General features: G+C 40.1%; 1 protein-coding gene across 1 annotated transcript in view; it reads left to right on the plus strand.

Annotated features, from left to right (window-relative positions):
* The window catches only part of LOC129776857 (protein apterous), a 178,687-nt gene that overhangs the window by 137,003 nt on the left and 19,794 nt on the right, over positions 1-21,890 (plus strand). Inside the window, exons 5-6 of the mRNA XM_055782746.1 lie at positions 13,873-14,046; positions 14,113-14,366. Of these exons, the coding sequence (XP_055638721.1) occupies positions 13,873-14,046; positions 14,113-14,366 (428 nt within the window). The remainder of the gene's footprint in view (positions 1-13,872; positions 14,047-14,112; positions 14,367-21,890) is intronic.

A 21,890-nucleotide genomic window follows, 5' to 3' on the forward strand; every position in this document is an offset into this window, starting at 1 on the left:
ACAGTTGTCATTACCTGTTGCAGTTCACACAAAAACCCAGACAAACGCTCACTGCCTAATGAAAATCCAAGATCATTCTATTTCGGGAGTGAGGGAAACAAAAATCTCGATCTGACCGACGACCATAAATTAGGTGCTGATTAAGAGAAATTTACATTAAATTAGCATAATTTTTCAATTTTCTCAGCTCACTGCCCGCTGTTTGTTTTTGCGTTGATTGTCGAACTACTGCGGGCAGACGTTGAGACTGTTGTTGATTTTTTTTTGGGGCGATGAAATGAAGAATAATAACCACAAAAAAGGAACAAATATCACAAAAAAGTGTATTCAAAATTGCATCAAGATTTTTTTTTCACAATAATTTGAATGTATCTCACACTTCGGCCCACTTTTTCCGTCAAAACAAAAAAGGGTTTTGTTTTTCTTACATTCTCCTCTCGTCCAGCTGGCGGAGGGTCCCAGAAAACAAGTTTAAACAAATATTGTAATTATATCATTTGCACAATGACCCTCTCGAAAATTTTGTTCCGCTCGTTTGCAGTGCTCTCAACAGGCGTTGGCTGCTGGCGGTTGCGCCTGATGTTCCGAGTCGCCAGAATCGATCCTCGCCGCTCTCGGGCAGCAACCCCCCGTGAAGCCGGGTGCACCTCAAAAACAGGAACCAGAGCGATTGAATATGTTTTTCCACAACAATCAACGCCACTCGAGCCGTAAACCTATTGAACCCGAGGTTCGAGTTCTAGTAGGGTCTCTGTGTCTCGCTTCCGAACGGAAATGTGTTTGCAGTGGGAAAGGGAGACCGGCTCACCGATAGGGAGCCGATTTCTTGAATAATTGAGATATAGGATAAACAAGCGGTATGCTGAAATCACGTATTATCCCAGCGGGTGTCATCCGAACGAGGAACACGCCTCTACCATTCAGAGTGAGCCGTTGAAGCCGATGTATGAATTTCAGCCGGGGTATTGTGCGCTATGTTTGTTTTGTACCCAAAGCGTGTCAAACGATGGGAAAAAGTTCAAATTTTCTCCGGTTTCCCGCCCAGCGGCAAATAAACTCAAGCTGTTAATGACACACACCTTGCAGAGGAAAAAAATAGATGTTGGCAGAACCACGAAAGGTCGCCGCTCCGGGTGGTCACCTATCGATCGTTGACAATCCCACCGAATTGGATTGCCATTATTCAAAGGCTGAGCCGTACTTGCGGGGACTAGTTTAGGGGCCGGGTTCTGGTTTCATCAGCTTACCTGAAACCACAGAAAACAGAAGGAAGAAGACACAAATGAAACATACGCAACGAAATATTAGCTAGAAGCCCAAAATTTGAATAAAATCCCGATTAGTCGTTTTCGATTCCGTCGTGATAGGGGCATTTCCTGCGCATCGCAGCCAAGGTGGTAGCGACCATTTAGCGTTCTAACTACCGTCCCTTTCCACAGCCACCCGGCTACATTAGTATCCACTTAGGCAGTCTTGGGACACGACAAACAAGACGGCTTAAGATATATGTGCCATCCAGTTTGTCACATTTGGACGACAATGCTATAACATCGTCGCCTTATCTTAATTCCCGATAAATTTGTATCCCCTCGTCGTCGCGGCCTTCGTCGGATGTGTGACTTCTCAATCGATCCACTGCTCGGCTGTGGTATTTTTGCTGCATTTTTCCGCGCCCAGCCATGAGCGTCCAACCAATTCCGGGGCCAAATGGAATCATCAATAAATGACACTTGCTGTATCGGTTCGAATCGATTATTTGCCTGGGGCAGCTCTGTGATATGTTTTGTTTCAGCTCCAGACGATTAAGGTCCTCGAAAAGCTTTGAAACTCGTAATGGCCGGTGGTTTATCGACAACTTCATCGGGTTTGTTGTGATTTGGCGCGTATCGTTCGTATGGAAATGAAGATTCTCATGCAAATAGAGAAAACTAATTTTGATCTGGGCGAAGTTTTTTTGTCTTGTTTTTAATTTTATCTCACCAGCTTGTGTGACTATTTATGTGTCCCTTTTTTATATTTTCTCCATATTTCAATTTGTTTCATGGTCTGCATAATCCAATCGTAATCAGCTCATTTATATTCTATGAGAGTGAATAGTGAATGAATCATCAATACTGCATCTTATATTTGCTAGAGAGTGTATACGGCGTTGCCCGCAACGGTTGCAGTGGCTCATAGTTTCGTTTTTATAAGTACGATTTCATATAAAGTAACGATTGTTCAGAAATTTTAAAGGAATACTTCTTATCTGATAAGCACAACAATTGTTGCTCGCACGACCGAACGGTTAGTATTACAAATGGACATGTATGAGAACCTAAACTAAATCTAAGTTCTATATTCACATACATAATTAGCCTGAAAATGATTGATCTAAATTCAATGTAATTTGGAGAAAGATAATTGTAGAATTTCTTCTATTTCTTTTGTAGATCGAAAATCGTATTTTGATCAGACAAGTATTTTTGATTTATTATGTTAATTTGATTATAATTGATCATCACACCATGTTCCGCACATCTCATAGTAGTTGTCACCTGTTTTTTCAATATCATATTCTTATTCCTTTGAATGTCTGGAAGTCACGAAGCAGACTATTGAGTGGACTAGTTTTCAAACGAAAATATTGGTCATGATAATTTATGAGAATTGGAGAACTAAGGAAATAATTGTATGCCAAGTATTTTATTTTTGCATCCATGAGCATGAGTAACAACGTTTGCAGTTGCAGATAGAAGACAACAATGATACACAACTTATTAAATGAGATAAACTTGGTCACAGAGCAAATAACTTCGCATCGTCGTAAAAGAGGGTGATAACAGAATCTATCTGGAGATCCATGGCAGCTCGGAAATCATTTCACTTTCTTGGAGCTTGGAGCTGTTTCAAAAGCTGATGAAAACATTGATGATTTACAGACGCAGTTGAAGAAAACCCGAACGACATTCCAAAGAGTCAACCTCAGGCGGCACTCCGAAAATTAAAAAGATCACCGATGAATTCATATTATTTCTGGGGATCTCTCCGAAAAGACAAAATTGTCATTAATGGAAAATTAACATTTGAGAGAATTTATTCTTTTTATTTCTCGTTTTGATGGCACCTCTTCTTTTGGTAAATTTCAGTGAATGAAATTTACCAAAAGCAAAAAATAAATTCGATTTTTTCAGTGAAATGAAAAAATCGAATTTATTTTGCTGCAGGAGGTCTTTCAGGAAATTGTATGAATATATGGATAAATGATTATGGGGTACAAATTGAAAACTGAAAAATGGTCGAGGTCAAAAATATTCTACAATTTCGAGCGTTTAATACACAGTCATCTTGATGGATTTACGGTGGATTTATTTTTCATACAGTAGAGCAGACGGTAAGATGTTTCCCCAACACATTCGTCGCCCAACGCGATCCGGCTGAATTTCTTCCGGATGAATTGCTAATTAATCATCATTGTCGAACTTAGTTTGTAGATGTTTTTTCATGATATAGCGAGCTGGCCGGTCCAATAAGTCAAGTTTTTGGCCGTTAATCCATTGCCTCGTTACCTTGTTGGTATGACTAGCGGCATTGTCTTGCTGGAATGTGATTTTTTGCGACGATATCTACACAAAAACGATAGGAACATGTATAGGATTATTCTCTCCTATCGAGAATGTGAAAGCTATCTTGAGTTGCACAGAATCCCACCCAAACCAAGCAAGAGTTCCTGGTTGATAAATACTGTTGAAACCACCAGGACCATCCAAATTGAACTTTTTTGGTCACTTAAGATAACCTAGCAAGTAGCTAGAAGTAGAAAAAATGACATCTTACATTGAAGAACTTTTCGTTACGGTATATAGCAAAATGTATTCTTTTCAAAAAAAATCTTTGTCATAACATACCATGTCCCACTGTCTGTTCATGTGAGCTTTGGCAAAATTCAGACGTCTATCAATGTGAGATAGTGTAAGATTAGGAGCTTTAACTTGACGAATTGTCTCTCGGGAAACATTTAAATTCAAAAATTGCTTTATTTGCATTAGCGATTTCGAAGTATTTGAAACTGTTCTAATTATTTCCCGCTTATCCAGATCAGAGACCTTCGATTAACGTGGATATCTTTTCTTCTTATTGTATCCTTGAGGATTCGCCAAATAATTGAGCACTACTTGAGTGGATCGTCCAATCCGACCAGCAATTTCTCCGATATCAACATTTTCTTGAAAAAAAATGCACCGATTTGTTCTTTTTCTCTCCCCGTGAGCACTTTTCTCTTCGAAATTTTCCAGATTTATTGATCAAAACAACTAAAACAACGGAAAAAATAACTGAACTTATACAAAGTTGACACTTGACGAATACAAACTCATTTGTTTATGTTCAGCGCTTTCACACACACATATGAAAATCGTGCAGTGGTTACCAATACCAATACATTACAATATGAATTGAAGCGTTGTTTGTTTGCAATGTCACAAAGCAGATCATCACCTGGTCTTTTAGAAAATGGACAGAGCGTATATTGCCGCCCACAAAAAAAAAATTTCGCCGCACTTGAAATATTATTTCAATAATTTGATTAACCAAAGCCTTCTAAAGGTATCTGGAAAACTTCATTTTTTAGGACTGTTGAAAATAGATTATATTAATTTGGGAGTCATTTTTATGGATAAAAATCGCGCAGAAAATACTGTTTGAATTCGTTGAAAATGCAACAAGTTGATGAGGTTTTCACTGTAAGCGTTCTATGTGGGATCTACTGTGGAAGATCATGTAGTTTAGGGGGCCTTTGTAGTCACCTTGGTCGCGCGTTTGCGATCGATCGTGTGTCCAAAACTCAGGACCCTCAATTGACCATCTTGCTGTGTTGCTATAGAATAACTACATCCACGCAACAATCATCAGCAATGGAGATCGAGCCACGGTCGGAAGTAGATCGATTCATCCATACAGCTGCTCTGCTCTGCAAGAAACATCGGGCTGTTGTCCTATTAAGGGGGTAGTACACTATGAACAACATAAAAAGTATGTGATTTTGGCGTTTTTTTCAACTAGAAAATAAATTACTATGATTAATCTGATATCACAGTTTCATTACGTATTTATCACATAACAAACGAAAAATGAATTGGTGTCAATTTAACTATCCCTCGGATAGCCGCAACCGGTTTGTTGAACCCTTGCAGCCAAAACCTTGTAAACTGGTGGGAGTTCTACAAGTTTTTCTAGTGGACCGATATCAAACAATGAATTTTTTTTACGAAATCTTGGATATATTTCCTGTCATTGTACGTAGGATTTTTTCGAAATATTGATTTTTGACGAATTGGCGACAGTTTTTGTAAAAATAATGTGTTTTTACCTCAAAAATCAAGAAAAAAACATTCATCAAAATTTTATTTTTCAATATATCCAAAAAAAAATTCTACGTACGGTGACAGGCAATTTAGTGGAGAATCTGAAAAAAAAAACTATTTTATCAAAATCGGATGGTCCGTTCCGGAGGTAGAACTCCACCCAGTTTGCAAAACTTAGTTTCGACAAAAACGCGTTTTAAATCTTGGATCCGTGCTCCTTAAGCAAAGACTTAGCTCCACTTATTGGCTTGTAACTTTGAAACGGAGCATAGGACAAACCTGGGACAAAAACTACAGTAAAGTAGACATCTCAGAGAACAGAAATAGAAAAAAAAAGAAATTTATTATATTATTATGAATATTTTTCTAATTTTTTTCAAGTGTACACTATGTACATAGTGTACATAGCTCCCCTAATAACACAACGATAATCATATCAACTGTCTCCGCTGTCCGGTCTGCTGAACAGGAATACTCTTACGCCTAAACAGCTACTACAGTGTAATTTACAATTTATAGAAACCATAACATATAACATGTAGGGGAAATCAGGGTAAAACCGACACCCTCTGATTTTTCCAGCTAGAAGAATTTTTTGCAAATTTTCCGATGTTTCCTGTACACATATGTCATTTCTTACGTTTCGAGTCACCCTACAGCTGCGGAAGTTGCTTTGCTGTTAAAACAAACAACAAAACAGAACCGGTCAGCAAACAGAAGTTAGTCCGTGTAAAATTTCGCTAGTGGAATTCAAGCGTTTTTGTCGGAAAATTTCGGAAAACGAGTCTTCTTAGATCATTGGTCAATGTATTCTGTGAGACGGTAGGTGATTTTGTTGCTTATCGATGAGTGAAACCTTTGCAATCGAGTCAGTTCGGGGTAACACCGACACCTTCAGTCAGGGTAAAACTGGCACCAGTGTTTGTGTTCCACTGGCAGGAAAAATACGTCCTTACTTTTTATAGATGCCTGTAGGTTCCGCATGTTATATTTGGAAGATAAAACGAGAGACCTGGACTGATAAACAGCCAAAACCAACGATGAATCGGGCATGCAATCAAAAAAGCCTTCAACGTTCATCGGCACATCTCCCGTGGATGCTCACCCAAACTGGGACATAAACATAAGTGCTGGCTGAGATTTCTAGACCGGAATTCGAAAATTCGTTCCGCAAACCTAAGCACACATCAGCGGCGAGAGCTTTTTTACTATTCAAAATTTGAGCAATCCAATTACATACACTTTGTAACTATCCCCACTCTCCCCTCTTGAAGCGTCCAAATAGTATATAGACATCCTCTTGATACTTAGAAATTATTGTAACAAGTTTACATTCATTTCTCTAAAGGTGTCGGTTCGGCCCGACAGGGTGTCGATCTCACCCGCACTCCCATTTATTTCACCTGAAAACATCCCTTATTGTATTCTATCAAAAATCGAGTTCTGCTCAAAAATGATCATCAGATACTGTAGACTGGACGAGTTACTCAAATAATGATTCCGAAATGATCAGAACTTTTCACTTTAGATGAACAAAGATTTGTTCGCTTGAGGCACTTATGCGTATATTCAAATAACATGAGACATTTATGCAAACAGTAGTTCTGATACAACCTTTCCATCACACCAAAGTGTTAAAATGGCTAAATTCTGCAGTTATGATTTTCCTGTGCATTTACGAACTGTGCGTTGTCTTGTGTGGGTGAATACTTTGTTTGATACTGAGTACCGAGTACTACTCAAAGGAGCACCGTCTTGATTCGTGAACAGGTTCACTAGACATCAAGCTTCGTTTAGGAATAGCATAAACTGATACTTGATTAAGTAAAATATAAGATTAGCATGATTTCTTGTTGTGGTGGCTCAGAGCAGACAAACGACCAGAACGGTAAAAAAGGTATGGTGGATGTTAATAGTTAAAGTTAAAGTTAAAGAGAAGTCCTGTAACCAATTGAAGTCAAAGAAACATAGGAGATCTTGGAAATATGTGGAAATCCTTAGGGTGTCAGTTTTACCATGATTAGTTTCCACGGCCTTATAAAAGGTCGAAATATCCCATTCTTCATCGAACATTAAAGGTTTTTCACGATTTGAAATTTGAACAGTAATAAAAATACTAATTTCAAGACGGTTGTGAAAAAAGACAAAAAAGTATGAGCAATCCTATTCCATTTTGTGTAAATAATTCTATTGCTTTTATTCACACTTACTGCACACAATGCATCAATTGTCTGTGTTGGTTACTGAACAATCCGAGAATATTTTACATTCGGTAAACCCCCAATTTTATGATTTGCTGCATGGGTGACCTTCGTTGGCTTTGGAAACCTGAAATTTACCAACACAAAAAAAAACCATGATACAAAACAAAGAGAGAAAGAGATAGGAGAAAGGAAGACAAACAAGAAATCATAAGAAACAAAAAAGAAGATGAAAAATAGAAGGTTTATAAAAAAGAGAGTTGGAAGAAACGGCCATTGGAACGGTCAAATTATTTATGTCATATTAAAATTACCTGTAAATAATATAAATGTGAATGAATTGTAAATATATGAGTTGTGAATTATAAATAAACAGACTGTAGTGCATATTCAAGTTGGTGCTGTGTTTATTTGGTGGTTACTCACCCCCCAAATTATAAACCCAGGAAGGAAAACCGCGACAGTCCCAGGTCGACGAAACGCAGGATAGGGTCCTGCGTATTGGCATCGAACCAGCTACCCAACAATGGTCCTTCGAACCGGATAAACGGAAAGGATTCAGCAGCCAAATTATATCAAACGAAAAGGAAAATCCGCCATCACTTGGGCCAATACAACAGCGAATTGGGGATTCGCCATTGTTTATTCTACGACACAACCGAAGATCCACCATCACAACCAACTCAGCTGAATTCCATTGCACCACCAACCAATAACTGGCATCAATAATATCCAATCCACATCATACTGACTCGCACTACAGTAAATCCGACCGAAGGTAGCAGGAAAGGAACATATCAAAAACACTCGATTCTACACTTCAACTTCAACACCAGGTTCAAAATCTTGGTTGTCCAGAGGAAATGATATGCAAACAAAGATATGAGATATAAACAAACAACATTTGGGGTCATCGAACAACATCACGTGATCAACGAAAACAAAGGCATATCCAATCCATCGAGCATACTTGATCACAACCGATACATTGATTCATCATAACACCGGGTGCAATTCCTGGTTCTCCAGAAACAATACGGCATCCACGCACTCACACCATCCAGGGCAATCGCGATCAATCATTTCGCTGGGAATCAATGTCAAAATACGGGTTGGCACAACACATACGGTACACTGTGGCATCACAGAACATTTCGTCGGCTTCAATTCCTGGTTTGTCCAGGTAACTATATACACGAGATATGTCCAGCCGCTGCTGAGACATTTTGGCAAAATCTACACCAACTGTTTGTTTATATATCACCATCGGAGAAACAACACAAACACAGCCGAAGGCAAAATCATATGGCCAACGGATGTCATCGCACTATTTTGTCATCACTGAGGACCAAAGTACGAAATCACATCGTAACACCGGTTAATCGCACCGCTTACCGTAGAAATCACCCACATCGAATCCCTTATTCTTGTTAAGGTCAGTTTATGAACTGTATATGTCCAGCGGAAGCTGGAGTTTGTTATTGTTTACTACACCCACGCTTTCCATCTTGCACACTGGTATTGGTTTGGCATTCGATTGAATTTTTGTGGAACGTGTAACCGAGGGGTACTCGAATTTGAAAATTACACGTTTTACTAATGAGGAGCAGCAGATGTGATTCCGATGATCAGCCGGCGCACTGCTTTTGGATACTAGAACCAACAATTATTCCGTAGGTCAGTTCACAGTATATGCCCAGCCGTGGCTGGTGTTTTTGAGTACTACAGAATTTGTATTTCCTATCCTACGAAACAACTTTGGGAATTATGGCACCAATCACGCGGAATACTTCACTCAAGGCGCTTCAAACGAGGTTGAAGGCTCTATTGGGAATGCTCGACGATATTTGCCGTTTTGTCGACTCGATGGATGATGACACTCCAGCGACTGCAGCGACAGTTCATATAGAGAAATTGGACGAATTATGGGATCAGATCAACGACACAACAATGGAGATCGAGATGCACGAAGATTTCAATGACGATGACGAAACCTACTCCAGGAAACGATCGGAATTTGGCGATCGTTATTACAGGGCGAAATCTTTGCAACTTGAGATGGTCAAGGAGCCAGAGGAGAAGTTGAACCTTTCAATTACCAACCAACAACCAATCCATGAGCACGTTAGACTCCCACAAATCAAGTTGCAGACCTTCGATGGCAACATTGATGAGTGGTTGTGCTTTAGGGATCTGTATTTGTCATTGATTCATTGCAAAACAGACTTACCAGATGTAGAAAAACTCCACTATTTAAAGGGGTGCTTAGTAGGAGAAGCTAGGTCTTTGATAGACTCGCTCGCAATCACCAAAGCGAATTACCAGATAGCGTGGGATGCGTTAATGAAACGCTATAATGATAGCAAGATGCTCAAGCGTAGGCAGGTGCAGGCACTTTTTAATTTACCAAGCGTTACAAGAGAGTCGGTAGCCGAACTGCAGTCACTTTTAGAAGCTTTTGAGCGTATCGTTAAAACTTTGGATCAACTAGTACAACCAGCCGATTACAAGGATTTATTGCTACTGGATGTGTTGTGTTCGAGAATGGATCCAACTACACGCAGAAGCTGGGAGGAGCATTCTACTCCAAAGGAGCATAATACGATCGAAGATTTAACGGAATTCCTACAGAGGAGAATAAGGGTGCTTAGTTCACTTCCCGAAGAATCCGTCGAGGCGAATCAGGATTATTCACAACAATTCAAGGGGAAAATACCTTTAGCCAAAACTAGCCATAACGCATTGATATCGTCCAGGGAACAATGTGTAGTTTGTCCAGGTTTCCATCTCCTTTACCAATGTCCGAAGTTCCAACAGATGACATTATCCGCTCGTGATAATTTGATCCGTACCCTTTCGCTATGTCGGAATTGCTTCCGGAGGGGACACCAAGCAACCGACTGTAACTCGCGATGTGCATGCCGGAATTGCATGGAGAAACACCATACATTGATATGCTTCAAACCTCAATATTGTGCAGTGAAGAGGTCATCAAACCAAGGGAATATTTCACCAGAAATTAGGGGAGCTGGAATGGAATCAAATGGTGAACATTCGAACATTTCTGCAATAGTTTCATCAAACACAATATCAACCAAGGAATCATCGGTTATACTAGCAACGGCTGTCATTCTTGTGGAAGATGATAAAGGGATCACTTATCCAGCAAGAGCATTGCTAGATTCGGGATCTGAGGACAACTTCATGTCAGAACAGTTTTGTCACCTCATGAGACTCCAAAGGGTTCCAGCAGAAGCTTCGTGTAATCGGCATTGGCAAAACAAATAAAAGGGTAAAACAAAAGGTTAAGGCAAATATTAGATCGAGAGTAGAAGGATTTTCGTGTGAGATGGAATTCCGATTGCTTGATAAGGTGACAGGCAATTTACCAACTTCAAACATATTTGTAAGAAATTGGAAAATACCAAGGGGCTTGAAATTGGCAGATCCAGCATTTTCGAGATCAAAACCGATAGACCTGATTCTCGGAATACAACATTTCAACAAATTTTTCAAATCGGGAAGTCAATTTTATATCGGGAACGGATTACCAGAGCTGACAGACTCGGTATTCGGATGGGTGATTGCAGGGACTTTTAGTATACCAAGCACTACTCGCGTAGAATGTTGTAATATTTCCACAACATCCAAAGGATTAAACTTTGATAAAAGATTTATCAAGGATGGGTCAAACAAACGACGCAATATCCGCACATCAAAATTTAACTATACCAATGGGAGAGAATTATTGAACCTAAAATCAACAGATAAGCTTTCATGGAGAAGATTCACCACGATGAATTTGAGAAATTTTGAAGAATCCTGTGCTGCCAAGAGAGCAAGATTTTAGAAGGAACTGAAATGAAATGAAATCAGAATGGTAAAAAGGAATTACCAGGATTGGGAAATTAGGAAGGAAATGCGATAATTGAGAAATGGAATACAAAAGGGATAAAAGGTTTAGAAATATCATCGAGGAAAATTTAGGAGAGCTGCCAATCCAGTATGCGAGAGGTTTATTTATCATTTCAGAAATTAAGTAATTTCAGCGCGGGCGAGAATGTTGGTTACTGAACAATCCGAGAATATTTTACATTCGGTAAACCCCCACTTTTATGATTTGCTGCATGGGTGACCTTCGTTGGCTTTGGAAACCTGAAATTTACCAACACAAAAAAAACCATGATACAAAACAAAGAGAGAAAGAGATAGGAGAAAGGAAGACAAACAAGAAATCATAAGAAACAAAAAAGAAGATGAAAAATAGAAGGTTTATAAAAAAGAGAGTTGGAAGAAACGGCCATTGGAACGGTCAAATTATTTATGTCATATTAAAATTACCTGTAAATAATATAAATGTGAATGAATTGTAAATATATGAGTTGTGAATTATAAATAAACAGACTGTAGTGCATATTCAAGTTGGTGCTGTGTTTATTTGGTGGTTACTCACCCCCCACATTATAAACCCAGGAAAGAAAACCGCGACAGTCCCAGGTCGACGAAACGCAGGATAGGGTCCTGCGTATTGGCATCGAACCAGCTACCCAACAGTCTGTTACTGACGTTATTGCTTCACCTGCATGTTGATTTTGGATTTTTGAGTCCAGTGAAGTCATGTGATTTTATTTTGCAAAAAAATTGTCTTCGTAATTTTATTCAACAGTTAAGAAAAAATCATAGCTCAAATCTTACACAGTGGTTGATAAATCATACAATGCGGTCCCTGGGGACCCTGGGAACTGACACGGAATTTTAAACCTCTGAGTCTCATTCACAGAACAGGAGCGGTCTTTAGGTCAACTTTGCGAATGCATCTCTTGATTCTACTAATCAACTGTTTGCAATTCGTGGCTCTCCAGATATTTTTGTCTACCAAGGAGTTTATAATCCCGAAGCAATCTTCAATTTGGCGACACTTTGGCAGTGTTGTCGGTTTGCGGGTTTTGGGTGCAAATGGGATCGAACAAAATGGGAATTCAGGAACTATTGTGGTTTTTTGCGTAATGCGATAACTCTTTAACAGGCAAAACACGTATTGTTCATCTGTATGATATTTTCGGACAATCAGACAATCCGAAGCATATTAAAAAAATGTTTGAATTTTACCCAAAAATAATGGATTACTTTCTCCCCAACCTAATATATGGTCACAGAAACGATTAATGAATTAGAAGCGACGCGAAGTATGTACTCTGCTCGGTCCGATTTGACTTCATGTCACTACTGAAGTCCTGGAGTAATACCATGTACAAGAGATAAATTATGTTTTTAGCACAGCCAATCCGTCAAATTGTCTAGATGTTCCCCCTATTGGAAAGCTCTTCAATTTTTTTTCAATTTTTAATGTTTTCAATAAACTCTTAGAAACCAAAAAAGACCACAGAAGACATCGGTGGTTTTCCAACAGCGTATCTGTTTACGTTGAACAGAATTCGACGGTAGGCTCTCGATACAACGTTTTAGAATTTTTCAATCGTGAGGATTGACATGATGAATTACTATATTATTTTTGTTACATTGTTTCTTGATTTTTAGTTATGCAAATATTTTGATGTCTGAAATTTACCATATCATTAGCTTCACGTGGAACATCACCAGACTTCTGAGCAGCTGAATACCAAAGATCAAAAAGAATCAAACAATTTTCCAAGAGCGATCATTGAGCGGAAATTTGAATGACGTCGTATGCCACATTTATCTCCACTATATTATAAAAAACAAAATTAGTAAAATTTATCCAGTTTTTACTTTCCGAACCTCGAAATTATGTATAAAACCGTGTGTTTATTGTTTAAAATATAGGCATGTTTTCTGTCTTCATAAGTCTTCAAAACTACCTCTGCTCATTAATATAAATACTTCCATACTTCAAGCCCCGCAACCAAAACGTCACATCTCTCGAATATTATTTTTTTCACGGAAAATTTACTGCCTCAAACCGCGCAATGTGAACCGCATATTTCAAACATGATTACTCATATTTCATGTTTGGCGGGCTGCGACTTCCCAGTAAAGTGGGATTCAGCTGGGAACGCCCTTTGGTCCGTTGCTCGCACAGAGAACGGGAACTTGTCTTTGCAGTATATATTTTTTTTTCCTCCTATTCTCCGGTTGTCACAAACCGGAACGGTTTGGAAAACATTTCATTCTGGGCTGCAACAATAACGACAACGGAACGAAACCAACCAAACACTTGTTGCGCCCTCCAGCGTGATGCAGAGAAAATCATGTGAAGATTAATGACTCGACTATTGGCCTCCTCTTCCATACTTACGAGTATATTTCTAATATGTTTTAATTTTGTTTTTCCCTCTCTTTTTTTTCAGAGTATTCGGCTCGAGACGATGTTCGAAATGTCTGGCTTCAATTAGTTCCTCCGAGTTAGTTATGCGAGCTCGACACCTAGTTTTCCACATACGGTGCTTCTGCTGCGCGATTTGCAATACCCTGCTGAACAAGGGCGACCACTTCACGATACGGGACTCGGCGGTGCTTTGCAGGTGAGTCTGGAACACTTCACATCTGGTCCGGTCTCTTAACCATCATCGCGATCATTTTCCACGCAGGTCCCACATCGATATCTCGCTGGATCCGGGAGCGCCACTTCCGCTGGCCATGCAGTGTCAGTACCCCACCCAGTACGGAACCTCCCCTAGTGCCCCGCTCAGTCCGAGCGACTCTACCGGAAGCAGTAAAATGCCACCGGCGGGCTACTTCTCGCCTCACCACACCGTTACCGCCCTGCCCCAGCAACCCCGCCAGAAGGGACGACCCCGGAAGCGGAAACCGAAAGACATCGAAGCAATGACCGCTAGCTTAGGTGAGTTACCCCACCTCTCTGTCTCTCTCTCTCTCTCTCTCTCTCTCTCTCTCTCTCTTTCTTGCTTTATTTATTTGCCCACATTTGTGTTTACCACGCGATCCACGCGGACCTCCACGAAAGTGAATTTCGTGTGCATGGCGCAGCATCTGCTCCCCGAAGTCACGCTCCGATCGGCGGGATCAGATTAGAAATATGCGGCGTGTTCGTCGGGGGGAAAAGATCAACCCGGGAGTGACTAAAGTGGTCCAGCAAATGGGATGCTTATTGAACGAATCAGCTCGTCTGCCATTACTGTGTTTCACAGTGGCGGAAATAAATATTCAATGTGTTATTCGTGACGGGGGAAATTTGATGCTTTTATACCTCGGTCGCCACCGATTGCTATCGCTAATTGTCTCAGCAGTCGGGTGACCTTTGTCGTTTGAGCTAATTAGTCTATTGCAAAAAAAAAAACAACAAATTAATATCCGTACATGCAACAACGAGAAAATCCTACTTATCATTGCTGAGGTTTTCTTCAATGGAATCGATTTCATGAATGAATGGTTCCGACAAGGGCCAATCGCGTGAATCGCGGCCTCCACGAGGAAACGCATTCCAGATCCGTGCGGCACGGAACGGGATTGTTGCGTGTTGTCGTGTTGTTGAAAATACAGCTCACTACTTTGTGTGGTGATAATGTTTCGACAGATGAGCTCAATTCCCGGAATCGATTTGGATAAGACCGGGGCGGAGGAGCCCAGACAGTCACGACAGCCGCAGTTCGGGAACTTGCCGCACATGTCATGAGTTATAGATTTGCTCGCTTTTTTTTATCTTTCCTTTCGGATTAATTTGTGAGAGACCACTAGAAAGAGGTAAGCTATTTTCAAACAGTGGTCTAAGGACAGAAGCGGTAGTCGTTTATCTCTATTAGCACCAAAAATAGAGACCTCGAAAGGATCTACCTTTTTTCTATGGTTGTGAAAAATATCGTTCTCACTGTCCGCTTTGTTGACCTTCGCTCCCGAGTCGGCTGCACTTTGTGTGTGTGTGAAGTCAAGAAGTTAATAAACATATCATAAAAATATTTCAAAATGCCTCGAATAGGAAACGTAAATAGATGGAGGAGGTGCCAGAGGGAGTTGAGTTTCGTTATCTTCGGGGTCTCAACGAAACCCACGCACCGTTCAGACCCGGATCGGCTCGCTCTTAGACTGATCTTTATCGGCTTCTGGTTTGAGGGAATTAAAAAATGAAAACACAACGGAAGGTTCTGCCGTGCGGCAGGGGTTCATTATTCGCTAATTTACGGTACTGCCACAGAATGACTCTTACTCTGCTCGGAATCAACCGGAGATTCTGAGATAAGCTCCGATGATTTTCGGAAACAAAACGCAAAATCAAATAGCCGCATGGCTTATGACTCTATTATATAATTTAGAGCTGGTGTTGTTTTTTTTTCTTTACTCGAATGCAGTCTTCCTCAAGATCATCCGCTGCTGGCAGAAGCACGAAAAAAAAATACAGAGGCTGTCCGATGATTACAGGGGACGTGTCTCATCGATCCGTTGTCGTTGTTATTCTTTTGATTTTACGAACATGACTTGACCGAAAAATTGCTTCCAGAGTTTTATGGGCTGCGCAGCGGTGCGGCGAGTCTGCGGTGTATATTTAGGCAGACATAAAGCGAGCAATCGAAACCGTGAGCTTCGGGGATCCGTGGGTTTTGAATTGTGCTAGGTCACACCCACGGACAATGGTATGCCAGCTACTCAGGGAGGACCAAAAAACATCTAAAATTGCAATAGAAGCTTCCTGTAACCGATAGGAATCATCGCACTCCGTGCGACTCCGACGCAATTTTAGATGGCACGCATCATTGGATCGGATTGTGTCTTGAGTTTTTATTTCACCTGAAAAACAAAGCAAAACACAACACAACGACGAGCGGAATAACCCCTTTCGTGCGAGGGCACAATAAAAGATGGTAGGCTTTCCGAGAAGAATTTGACCGCTCGGAAATCTCGAACCAAGCGCAGTCAATAAACGATTCTTTTATTATTTGTTCGAGCTTTACGACTCCTTTATTATCTGTGCTATTAACGGCTCGGTGTTAAACATATTAATACGCAGACTTGGACCGACTGACCGAGCAGCAGTTGAGAGCCGCGATGCACCTTCCTTAGAAGGAAAAAAAAACACAGTTTGGTGGGGTAACCGAAAGGGAACGAATCTCTGAACAGCTTCCGATCGGGGTTTGTTCTTCGTTTCGAAGGCTAACATTTATACAGAAACATATATTCACTGTGGAAACATCAAAGTTTGAACCGATGCTTTCGTTAACAGGTTATGTCAATCTTTGTACGTGGAGGTAATTTCAAGCAGGAAACCTCCAGGGGTAACCAGAGTCTTACAAGAGTTGTCAATTTTCACCGAAGCAGTTTTCGAAGCACCCCCAATAAAATTCTGTGCTAGGATCGTGCCAGAAAACGACGTCGAGATGTTGCCATCTTACAATGATTTTATCAATTTTTTTTCTCGTCCAAAGATTGCCTATATTGTCATCGTATCGACCTATTTCAGCATTAGTCTACCTTCATATTACATTGTTTTGTTTCGAAACGAACCTATTATTGCAATGTATTTCATCTTCTTCGTTTTGCAGGAATTTCTGAATAAAGAAGTAAATAAAGTTAAAGCAAAACAAAATTATTATCGACCTTCACAACAGTCCTGTTCTAACTCAAAACATGGATTCCTATTATGCTCTTACAGTTGGAAACAGCTTTGATAGTATTCTGTAGTAAAGCCGGTTTTCACTTTTATAGAAGTTTTCTTGACAGCCTCCATGTTGCCATGATGGGTTCTCTTGGGATGCGACTTCATTCTTGGGAACTAAAATGGACGCAGGGTCGAGATCGGAGCTATAAACTGCCAGCGGTAACAATAGAATATCTTTTACGGTGAACTACGGACTTTAAGATGGAAATTCGGTACGAGTAATCTGCGCACACCCAAAAAACAACAGTTAACGCATGTAACGGTTTGTCGTAAAGACAACCGGTAACGCAGGTAATGTGGGCACAATCTACCGGGCGGGAGTATAAAAGATATCATTTGCGAATTCTATGCCAGTGCTGCTTTAAACGAAAATACTTATGAAATAATGTTAACGTTAATAACTACTAATGCTGAGAACAGATTTCGAAGTTTTGTATACCAAACGAATCAGAAATTCTCTAAAATTTGTTTGATTTGCTACACATTACAATCTCCCAGTGCGTGTGGAAATTTGAAAATTGATGAAAATTAGAATCAGCTACATTTTTCAATATATTTGTTTTGCCCATTTGTGTGCTTACCTACTGTATCGGAGAAATTGTGAGTACCACTGCGAATCTCTTCCAGTGCTGCTCTAGACAGCGCGTAGTCGATTGATCCTCGGAAATCTTCCAAGGGGGGAGTAAAGGAAATTTGGAAAATCGATTTTTTTTTCGATGCCAAATGACTTAAAAATGTATGAAACGTCGAGATCATCAGGTGTCATCTCGAAAAATTTTTTTTCTGAAAATCGACCTTTTGGGACTTAGCCTGAGTAACAATGAAGGTATGGAATTTTTTTTTTTCGAATTTAAAGAACCGACCATGTACATTTTGTGTATTGGTCCAAAAAAATTACCTGTGGAAAAGTTTAGCTCAATCGTACATTATTTAGGGGTGCCTCAAAGCGCTTAAAGTTTTGATTTTTTGATCCTCGAAAATCTCCCAAGGGGGGGGAGTAAAGGAACTTTAGAAAATCGATTTTTTTCGATGCCAAATGATTTAAAAATGCATGAAACGTCGAGATCTGGTGTTATCTCGAAAAAAATTTTTGGCCGAAATTCGACTTTTTGGGACTTCAAAATCAAAATTTTGAGTGCTTTGAGGCACCCCTAAATCATGACCGATTGAGCCGAAATTTTGCAGAGGTCATTTATTTGGACCAATAGACAAAATGTACATGGTCGGTTTTTGAAGTTTTTGAAATTCGATTCGAAATTCGATCCTACTGTAACCCAAATCGAGCGTGGTGCATCTCTCTCTCGACTCGAGCAATCCAGGATAGAATGGTCACTAGCCGGCACAATCATCAGTTCGTGAAGAGTTGTCATGAGCGGTACAATCCTCAGCTCATGGTGAATGATCAGTGAGCTGCACAACCTTAGGCCATGTATCTGTAAAGAGTGTGTGTATGTATTGACGCGACTAAGTAAATGTTTATAGATCGGGTAGGAGGGATACAACGAAGGAAGCATCATTAAACGTTGACATCGGCGTTTCTGAGGAACAGGTATAGATGCAGCATCATCTCAAATGTTTTTAGTTGCTTATCGTGATTAACCTCAAATAAAAAAAAAATTACTCAGCTGTGAGCAAAGAACAGCGGTAGCATAATACCATTTCAAGCCAAATTCCAAGCTGTATAACCTGGTATATAAGTGCACCCGTGACCGAAAGAGATCCAACGACGCATTCAGGCTGGAAGTCGTGCATACTTCGCGCTCCGCAAGACGCTTCGGTCAAGGAGAATACGGCGTCGCACAAAGCTAACGGTGTACGAAACCTTAATAAGATCAGTGGTCCTTTATGGACTCGAGACTGTGACGCTGCTTTATGGAGGACATACGCGCTCTGGCCGTCTTTGAGCGGAAAGTGCTGCGGACTATTTTTGGGGGAGTACAAACGGAGAGCGGAGAGTGGCGCAGACGTATGAACCACGAGTTACTACTTGGAAAGATGCCCATTGTACACCTGGCGAAAGTCGGGAGGTTACGGTGGGCCGGACATGTCGCGAGGATGCCGGACGACAGTGCAGTGAGATCCGTTCTCTTCAATGACCCCGCCGGCATCAGAAATAGAGGGGCTCAACGTGCCAGGTGGCTCGACCAGATCAAAGCCGACTTGCGAGTGACGGGACGCTTACGGAACTGGCGAAGAGTGGCCCAGGACCGAGTAGATTGGAGACGAATAATTGAGACAGCTCGAGCCACCACGGCTCTCAAGTGATAATGTGTGTGTGTGGCCGAGTGGTTAGCGTCTCACATTATTATGCCGGGTGTTCAGGTTCGATTCCCATTCTGGCCGGGCGATTTTTCGTCAGAGAAATTTCCTTCGACTTGCACTGTGGTCTGGCGTATTCTAGAACTTGCCCCTCGGAATACATTCAAGGCGTGTTATTTGGCTTAAGAAATCTCAACTAAGTATCAATAAATGCTAGTTAACGCATACGTTGAGACGGCAAAAGTTCCACAAGGAATGTTAATGCCATTCGAGAAGAAATAACCTGGTATATGTTAAATCGTATATAATATAGAATTAGTTCGCAATCGTATATTATGTCTATAGAAAAATAAAAAAAGTATATTCATGATGTCGATGGAAATTCGAGCGATTCATAGATCTTTTTCTAATTACAGATGGCATTATACACGAATATAAGTAGGGGAATGTCGGGAAAGACAAACACCTATGTATGATTAATAAATTACATTTTTATTTTATATTTTAATGATGTACAAACTTGCAGTACTGTGTATCAATACCTTTGACACTTACTGTGTACACCTAGCTGGCGTTCTGTTCAAATTGTAAATAAAAAAATGGGTGGGTTCAATCTATGATATAACCGTAAGGTTGACGTGGAACCTTAGCTTAGCAATTATTTGATTGTATTGATTAAATTCTTGTTTGAATAAAACAATTTCCGAATTCAATCGAATTCAATATAATTGCTTTGTGAGTAAAAAGATTGAACAAATGCCATGTAAGGGCAAATCATGCATTGTGATAGATTATATTCTTCGTTACAAGTAAATTTAATGACAGTCCTTTTACGTTTGGTATGATGCCTAGGACAAAATTTGTGAACGGAAGGATTGTCGAACGATTATTTTATTTTGCGTTTCCCTCTGAAGTTTGCATGTCTCAAGTGTCGTACTTCTCGAAGCGAATTTGCCTGAAACTTGAAAGTTCATTCGCATCTAGCGTCTGCACGATTTTTCCAGGTTCTTAAGTTCAGAAGATCGTGTTAGCGAAACATATTCTAGTCTACACAAAGGCAAGCGAGTACAAAAGTACTCGCGGTTTGCATTTATTTGCAGAGCCCATTTCTCCAGAAACCTTGGTTTCGAAGTCTGTGTTGGGGAAACACATTTCAGTGGGAACAAAAATGCCCCCGACATGCATGAATTTGCAATGAGAATTTACCCACGCTCCATGGATTTGTAGTCTGTGTTAGGGAAACACATTTCAGTCGGAACAAAAATATCCCCAACCTGCATGAATTTGTAATGCCTATGTCCTCCAGGTTCCATGGTTTTTAAATCTCTGTTAGTGAACACATTTCGGTGGGAACAAATGCTCCCCCTACTTTCATGTGTTTGCAATGCCGATTTCTCCAACGATGCATGGTTTTGAAGTATGTGTTAGGGAACTATTTTCGGTGAGAACAAAAGTCGCCCTACTTCTATGTATTTGCAATGCCGATGTCCCCAAGGCTGCTTGGTTTTAATGGCTGTGTTGGGGAAACCGTAAATCGGGCCAATCAAAGCGAGGCAGTTAGGGTGTTTAGATAACGCTCAACTTTTTACAGTTATTCAATTGTTTATCTAATGAAAAACAACATTTTATTAATTGCATTAGATGCGTGGAAATATTTCCTATCAATTGATGCAAACATCCTCCCGACCCAGTAAGAAATGTTCGAGTTATAAGCATTCGAAATCTTTCATTTTTTCCTGCATGTTCTGTGATTAGGTTTTCATTTTACCCCAAATATATTCCGGTTAGACGTAGTCCCACGTCAAAATAGAAAAGTAATCTACAAAGGGCAGCTCGATGTCAATTTTCGTCTGCAGAAATAAGGTTCTCATTGTAATTGAGTAATTTTTTGGGGCATTTTTCTTTACGAGAGTGTTTCATCATCACTTTTTTTCAGTTTATGTAATCAGCGGTGAGTTTTCTCCTTTTTACTCCAGAAATACTGGTGTGTTTTTAGGCTTGGGGGCATTACCCGCACAGTAACCGCGTTAAAAAGTTGCGGTTTCAACGCCGTTGATATGAAATTATGCCCCATGCTTGTTATGTGAGAACGTTTATGTATTTTTCCAATAGTTTGTGTCGCAGGCCCACATATGGTTTTATATGGTGTTCGACAGACGACCCGGTTTTAGTCATTATTTCAATTTATATTGTAAAATTATGAAGATGAGTAAAAATAACGAGTGTCTGCATTAGCTGCTAGCCGTGATTTGCTCAAGTATTCAAAGAAAATCGCATTTTTGGGTTAGAAATAAATATAAAATCAAAATAATGAATTTTTAAAGACTTTATGTTAGTCTTGTTCATCAGATTCAGTGTAGAATAAACTTTAATGATAATCGGTGTTTGTATTACTATTTCCAGAATTCTGAGGTGTATATTTTTTAACAATTGCGTCTTCATAAAATTCAACAATAAATTGTTCCGTAAGATACACCGCACATTTTCATCTGCGATTGT

The sequence above is a fragment of the Toxorhynchites rutilus genome, chromosome 3 (genome assembly GCF_029784135.1).
Source record: "Toxorhynchites rutilus septentrionalis strain SRP chromosome 3, ASM2978413v1, whole genome shotgun sequence".
NCBI classification, from domain to species: Eukaryota; Metazoa; Arthropoda; class Insecta; order Diptera; family Culicidae; genus Toxorhynchites; species Toxorhynchites rutilus.